The sequence below is a fragment of the Hyperoodon ampullatus genome (assembly GCF_949752795.1).
Source record: "Hyperoodon ampullatus genome assembly, chromosome: 15".
In the NCBI taxonomy this organism is placed as follows: domain Eukaryota; kingdom Metazoa; phylum Chordata; class Mammalia; order Artiodactyla; family Ziphiidae; genus Hyperoodon; species Hyperoodon ampullatus.
In genome coordinates, this window is record NC_136928.1 from 2,536,150 (window position 1) to 2,544,733 (window position 8,584).

Here is an 8,584-nt window from a genome sequence, read left to right on the forward strand (position 1 = left end):
CTTTGTGTAATTTTGTATGTATAGCTTTGCTTTTACCATTTGTCTTAGGGTTCTCTCTGTCCTTTTTTTTTTTTTTTTTTAGCATAGTTTTTAGTGTTTGTTATCATTGGAGGATTTGTTCTCTGGTTTGGTGGCTCCTTTCTTTCTTTCATTTTTAATATTTATTTTTTACTTTAACAACTTTATTTTCTTTCTTTCTTTTTTTCTTTCTTTCTTTCTTTCCTTCTCTCTCTCTCTCTCTTTCTTTCTCTTTTTCTCCCTTTTCTTCTGAGCCGTGTGGCTGACAGGGTCTTAGTGTGCTGGCCGGGTGTCAGGCCAGTGCCCCTGTGATGGGAGAGCCAAGTTCAGGACACTGGTCCACCAGAGATCTCCCGGCTCCACATAATATTATATGGTGAAAGCTCTAGCAGAGATTTCCATCTCAACACTAAGACCCAGCTCTACTCAAAAACCAGCAAGCTAGAACAATGGACACTCTATGCCAAACAACTAGCAAGACAGGAACACAACACCACCCCTTAGCAGAGATGTTGACTAAAATAAAAATAAGGTCACAGACACCCCAAAACACACTATCAGATGCGGACCTGCCACCAGAAAGACAAGATCCTGCCTCATTCTCCAGAACACAGGCACCAGTCCCCTCCTAAAGGAAGCGTACACAACCCACTGAACAAACCTTATTCATGGGGGCAGACACCAAAAACAATGGGAACTACGAACCTGCAGTCTGCAGAAAGGAGACCCTAAACACAGTAAGATAAGCAAAATGAAAAGACAGAAAAACACACAGCAGATGAAGGTGCAAGGTAAAAACCCACCAGACCTAACAAATGAAGAGGAAATAGGCAGTCTACCTGAAAAAGAATTCAGAATAATGATAGTAAAGATGATCCAAAATCTTGGACAAAATCTTGGAAATAGAATGGAGAAAATACAAGAAACGTTTATCAAGGACCTAGAAGAACTAAAGAGCAAACAAACAATGATGAACAACCCAATAAATGAAATTAAAATTTCTCTACAAGGGATCAATGGCAGAATAATGGAGGTATAAAAACGAATAAGTGACCTGGAAGGTAAAAGAGTGGAAATAAATAGTGCAGAGCAGAATAAAGAAAAAAAAAAAAAAGAATTGAGGACAGTCTCAGAGACGTCTGAGACAACATTAAATACACCAACATGCGAATTATAGGGGTCCCAGATGGAGAAGAGAAAAAGAAAGGGACTGAGAAAATATTTGAAGAGATTATAGTTGAAAACTTCCCTAATATGGGAAAGGAAATAATTAATTAAGTTCAGGAAGCACAGAGAGTCACATAGAGGATAAATCCATGGAGAAACACGCCAAGATGCATATTAATCAAACCATTAAAAATTAAACACAAAGAAACCATATTAAAAGCAGTAAGGCAAAAATGACAAATAACATACAAAGGAACCCCCATAAGGTTAACAGCTGATCTTTCAGGAGAAACTCTGAAAGCCAGAAGGGAGTGGCAGGACATATTTAAAGTGATGAGGGGGAAAAACCTACAAACAAGATTACTCTACCCAGCAAGGTTCTCATTCAGATTTGATGGAGAAATTAAAACTTTTACAGACAAGCAATAGCTAAGAAAATACAGGACCACTAAACCATCATTACAACATGCTAAAGGAACTTCTCTAGGAAGGAAACACAAGAGAAGGAAAAGTTCTACAATAACTAACCCAAAACAATTAAGAAAACGGTAATAGGAACATACATACGGATAATTAATAATTAATTGATTAATAATAATTAATTAATAATTAATCAATAAATTAAAGTAAATGGATTAAATGCTCCAACCAAAAGACATAGACTGGCTGAATGGATAAAAAAACATGAACCATATATATGCTGTACACAAGAGACCCACTTCAGACCTAGGGACACATACGACTGAAAGTGAGGGGATGGAAAAAGATAGTCCATGCAAACGGAAATCAAAAGAAAACTAGAGTAGCAATTCTCATATCAGACAAAATGGACTTTAAAAGCAAGACTATTACAAGATACAAAGAAGGACACTACATAATGATCAAGGGATCAATCCAAGAAGAAGATATGACAATTGTAAATATTTATGCACCCAACATAGGAGCACCCCTCAATATATAAGGCGAATGCTAACAGCCATAAAAGGGGAAATTGACAGTAACACAATCATAGTAGGGGGCTTTAACACCCCACTTTCACCAATGGACAGATCATACAACATGAAAATGAATAAGGAAACACAAACTTTAAATTACATATTAAACAAGATGGATTTAATTGATATTTATAGGACATTCCTTCTGAGAACAACAGAATAAAATTTCTTCTCAAGTGCTCATGGAACATTCTCCAAGATAGATCATAACTTGGGTCAGAAATCAAGCCTTGTTAAATTTAAGAAAATTGAAATAGTATCAAGTATCTTTTCCAACCACAATGCTATAAAACTAGATATCAATTACAGGAAAAAGTATGTAAAAAATATAAATACATGAAGGCTAAACAATACACTACTAAATAACCAAGAGATCACTAAAGAAATCAAAGAGGAAAGCAAAAACTACCTAGAAACAATTGAGCATGAAAACATGACCACCCAAAACCTGTGGGTTGCAATGCAAGAAGTTCTAAGAAGGAATTTTATAGCAATACAATCCTACTTCAAGAAACAAGAAAAATCTCAGATAAACAACCTAAGCTTATACCTAAAGCAATTAGAGAAAGAAAAAGAAAAAAAAGTTAGCAAAGGAAAGAAATCATAAAGATCAAATCAGAAATAAATGACAAAGCAATGAAGGAAATGATGGCAAAGATGAATAAAACTAAAAGCTGGTTATTTTGGAAGATAAACCATTATCCAGACTCATTAAGAAAAAAAAAGGGAGAAGACTCAAATCAGTAGAATTAGGAATGAAAAAGGAGAAGTAAAAACTGACACAGCAGAAATACAAACAATCACAAGAGATTACTACAAGTAACTATATGCCAAAAAAATGGACAACCTGGAAGAAATGGACACATTCTTAGCAAACCACAACCTTACGAGACTGAGCCAGGAAGAAATAGAAAATATAAACAGACCAATCACAAGCACTGAAATTGAGACTGTGATTAAAAATCTTCCAACAAACAGAAGCCCAGGACCAGATGTCTTCACAGGCAAATTCTATCAAACATTTATAGAAGAGCTAACACTTATCCTTCTCTAACTCTTCCAAAATATGGCAGAGGGAGGAACACTCACAAATTCATTCTACGAGGCCACCATCACCCTGATAACAAAACCAGACAAAGATGTCACAAAGAAAGAAACCTACAGGCCAATATGACTGATGAACATAGATGCAAAAATTCTAACAAAATACTAGTGAACAGAATCCAAAAGCACATTGAAAGGCTCATATGCCATGATCAAGTGAGGTTTTTCAAGGAATGCAAAGATTCTTCAGCACATGCAAATCAATCAATGTGATACACCATATTAACAAACTGAAGGAGAAAAGCCACATGATCATCTCAATAGATGCAGAAAAAGATTTTGACAAAATTCAACACCAATCTATGAAAAAAAAAAACCCTCCAGAAAGTAGGCATAGAGGGAACTTACCTTAACATAACAAAGGCCATATATGACAAACTCACAGCCAACATCATTCCCAATAGTGAAACACTAAAAACATTTCCTCTAAGATAATGAACAAGACAATGTTGCCCAATATCACCACTATTATTCAACATTGCTTTGGAAGTTTTAGCCACAGCAATCAGAGAAGAAAAAGAAATAAAAGGAATACGAATCAGCAAAGAAGAAGTAAAGATGTCAACTGTTTGCAGATGACATGATATTATACATAGAGAAGCATAAAGATGCCACCAGAAAACTATTGGAGCTAATCAATGAAGTTGGTAAATTTGCAGGCTACAAAATTAGTGCACAGAAATCTCTTATATTACTATATTATAACAACAAAAAATAATTAAGAGAAATTAAGGAAACACTCCCATTTACCATTGCAACCAAAAGAATAAAATGCCGAGGAATAAACTTACCTAAGGAGACAAGAGACCTGTATGCAGAAAACTATAAGACACTGATGAAAGAAATTAAAGATGATAGAAACAGATGGCGAGCGATGCCATATTTTTGGACTGGAAGAATCAACATTGTGAAAATGACTATACTACCCAAAGCAATCTATAAATTCAATGAAATCCCTATCTAAATACCAATGGCATTTTTCACAGAACTAGAACAAAAAATTTCACAATTTACATGGAAACAAAAAAGGCCCCGAATAGCCAAAGCAATCTTGAGAAAGAAAAACGGAGCTGGAGGAAGCGGGCTTCCTGACTTCAAACTATACTACAAATCTACAGTAATCACCACAGTATGGTACTGGCACAGAAACAGAAATATGGGTCAATGGAACAGGATAGAAAGCCCAAAGATAAACCCACACACATATGGTTACCTTATTTTTATAAAGGAGGCAAGAATATAAAATGAAGAAAAGACAGCCTCTTCAATAAGTAGTGCTGGGAAAACTAGACAGCTACATGTAAAAGAATGAAATTAGAACACTCCCTAACACCATACACAAAAATAAACTCAAAATGGGTTAAAGACGTAAATGTGAGACCAGACACTATAAAATTCTTAGAGGAATACATAGGCAGAACACTTTATGACATAAATTACAGCAAGATCCTGTTTGACCCAACACCTAGAGAAATGGAAATAAAAACAAAAATAAACAAATGGGGTCTAATGAAACTTTAAAGCTTTTGCACAGCAAAGGAAACTATAAACAATATGAAAAGACGACCCTCAGAATAGGAGAAAATATTTACAAATGAAGCAACTGACAAAGGACTAATCTCCACAATTTACAAGCAGGACATGCAGCTCAATATCAAAGAAACAAACAAACAAACAAACAACCCAATCCAAAAATGGGCAGAAGACCTAAATAGACGTTTCTCTAAATAAGATATACAGACAGGCAACAAACACATGAAAGAATGCTCAACATCAATATCATTATAAAAATCAAAATCAAAACTACAATGAGGTATCACCTTACACCATTCAGAATAGCCATCATCAAAAAATCTACAATCAATAAATGCTGGAGAGGTTGTGGAGAAAAGGGAACACTTTTGCATTGTTGGTGGGAATGTAAATTGATACAACCACTATGGAGAACAGTATGGAGGTTCCTTAAAAAACTAAAAATAGAACTACCAGACGACCCAGCAATTCCACTACTGGGCATATACCTTGAGAAAACCATAATTCAAAAAGAGTCATGTACCACAATATTCATTGCAGCACTATTTACAATAGCCAGGACATGGAATTAACCTAAGTGTCCATCAACAGATGAATGGATAAAGAAGATGTGGCACATATTTGCAATGGACTATTACTCAGCCATAAAAAGAAACAAAATTAAGTTATATGTAGTGAGGTGGATGGACCTAGAGTCTGTCATACAGAGTGTAGTAAGTCAGAAAGAGAAAAACAGATACCATATGCTAACACATATATATGGAATCTAAAAAATATATATATGGTTATGAAGAACCTAGGGGCAAGATAGGAATAATGACACAGATATTGATAATTGACTTGAGGACACAGGGATGGTGAAGGGTAAGCTGGGACAAAGTGAGAGAGTGGCATGGACTATACATAATACCAAATGTAAAATAGATAGCTAGTGGGAAGCAGCCGCATAGCACAGGGAGATCAGCTTGGTGCTTTTTGAACACATAGTTGGGTGAGATAGGGAGAGTGGGAGGGAAACTCAAGAGGGAGGAGATATGGGGATATATGTATATGTATAGCTGATTCACTTTGTAATAAAGCAGAAACTACCACACCATTGTAAAGCAATTACACTCTAATAAAAATGTTAAAAAAATCTACAATATGATAGTAGCTTATGCACATTGGGATGGCTACTGTCAAACAAACAAAGACAAAGAAATTAAGTGTTGGAAAAGATACAGAGAAATTGGAATCCTTGACACTGTTGGTAAGAATGTTAAATGTTACAATCACTGCAGCAAACAAGATGACAGCTTCCTAAAAATGGAAAATATGTTTACCATATAATGTAGCAATTCCTTTTTTGGGCATATACTCAAAAGTATTAAAAGCAGTCTTGAAAAGATTCATGTACACATATTTTTGTAGTAACATTATTCACAGTAGTCAAAATGTGGAAGCAACCCAAATTCCACTGACACATACAATGGAATATTATTCAGCCTTACAAAGGAAGGAAATTCTGGCATTTGCTACAACATGAATGAACCTTGATGACATTATGCTAAGTGAAATAAGCCAGTCATATAGAGACAACTCTATGATTCCACTTATGTGAAGTACTTAGAGTAGTCAAAATCCTAGAGACAGAAGTACAATGGTGGTTGCTGGGGAATGGGGGAAGGAGGTCATAGGGAGTTATTTTTTAATGGGTATAGAATGTCAGCTTTATAAGATGAAAAGAGTTATAAAGATGGATGATGTTGATGATTGTACAACATTATGAATTAGTTTAATACCACTGAACTGTACACCTAAAAATGGTTAAGATGGGCTTCTCTGGTGGCGCAGTGGTTGAGAGTCTGCCTGCCGATGCAGGGGACACGGGTTCGTACTTCGGTCTGGGAAGATCCCACATGCTGTGAAGCAGCTGGGCCCGTGAGCCATGGACGCTGAGCCTGCACGTCCGGAGCCTGTGCTCCACAACGGGAGAGGCCACAACAGTGAGAGGCCCGTGTACCGCAAAAAAAAAAAAAAAAAAAAAAAAAAAAAAGGTTAAGCTAATAAATTTTATGTTATATATAATTTACTATAATTAGTTTTTAAAGAAACCAAACAGAAATTCTCAAACTGGAAACTAAAATAACTAAAATGAGAAACTCACTAGATCATTTTAATAGTAGATTTGAGCAGGCAGAAGAAAGAATCAGCAAGCTTGAAGATAGGTCAATTGAAATTATCCTGTCTAAGAGGCATGTGGGACATAATCAATCACATTAACATATATAAAATGCGAGTCTCAGAAATAGAGGGGGAGAGAGGAATTAGCAGAAATAATACTCAAAGAAATAAAGGCTGAAAACTCTCCATATTTGATTAAAAAACATGAATATACACATCAAAGAATCTCAACAAATTTTAGCAAAGTTAAACTAAAAAATTTATGCAGACACATTAAAATCAGATTGTCAAAACTCAAATACAAAATGAGAATATTAAAATCATCAAGGGAGAAGTGATTGTCACATACAGGCGATTCTCAATAAGATTAATAGTCAACTTTGCATCATAAACCATGAAGGACAGAAAAAAAGGGGACAACAGTTTTAAATTGCTGAAAGAATAATCTGTCAACCAAGATTTCCATATCCATCAGAATTCTCCTCCCAAAGTGAAGGGGGTATAAAGACTTTCCAAGATAAACAAGAATGAAGTTAGATTCCTACCTTGCCTGATACACATAAAATTCTCTCAAAATGAATCAGATACCTAAATATAAAACTTAAAACTATAAAACTCTTAGAAAAGAATATAGGGTTAAATTTTTATGTCCTTGGATTTGGCAATGGATTTTTATATATGACACCAAAATCATGAGCAACAAAATAAAATAAAATAAAAATAAATTGACTTCATCAAAATTTAAAACGTTTATGTATCAAAGGACATTATCAAGAAAAGTAAAAAAAAAAAAAAAAAAACCAAAATAATGGGAGGAAATATTTGCAACATCATGTATATAATAAGTGTCTAGTATCTGGAATATATAAAGAATTCATGACTCAAGAACAAGAGACAAAAATCTAAATTAAAAAATCGGAGCCAGTTGGTCCGAGTGTCCAGGCCTGAGGTGTCCTCCCGATCCCTCCCCCCTGCCGGCGCCTCAAAAGACCATTCATCAAGAATTTTGTATCCAAGGCCCAAAAGTTTGTTACCGAAGATGATGAATGCTGACATGGATGCAGTTGATGCTGAAAATCAGGTAGAACTGGAGGAGAAAACACGACTTATTAGTCAAGTGTTGGAACTCCAACACACCCTTGAAGATCTCTCTGCAAGAGTAGATGCAGTTAAGGAAGAAAATCTGAAGCTAAAATCAGAAAACCAAGTTCTTGGACAATATATAGAAAACCTCATGTCAGCTTCTAGTGTTTTTCAAACAACTGACACAAAAAGCAAAAGAAAATAAGGGATTGATATCCCTTATGTCTATGGAATTGCTGCTGATCATTTTTTCTTTAAAACTTGGATAGATTCCAAAAGTTATAGTACTTTTGTTTATGGCTTCACTGAGTATTTATGAAGATAATGTCAGATCTAAGCAAAATTAAGAGTGTAACAGAAGACTTCCATGAGTTTGTGTATTATGTTAGTCTATGAAAATGTGCAAAGGTATTGTAGAGACTTTATAATTAGAAATGCATATACTTTTGAAACTTGAAAATGAATGTTATATCAAATTTGCTTTGATTTATAGGTTTAGCATTGTCTTTTCTTATAGGCAT

General features: G+C 35.0%; 1 protein-coding gene across 1 annotated transcript; it reads left to right on the top strand.

Annotated features, from left to right (window-relative positions):
* Window positions 1-8,019: 8,019 nt before the first annotated feature.
* LOC307064285 (short coiled-coil protein) lies at window positions 8,020-8,268 on the top strand (the record flags this gene model as incomplete). Its single annotated transcript, XM_079720765.1, has 1 exon — window positions 8,020-8,268. The coding sequence occupies one exon, from the start codon at window positions 8,020-8,022 to the stop codon at window positions 8,266-8,268; it is 249 nt and encodes an 82-aa protein (XP_079576891.1).
* Window positions 8,269-8,584: the final 316 nt, after the last annotated feature.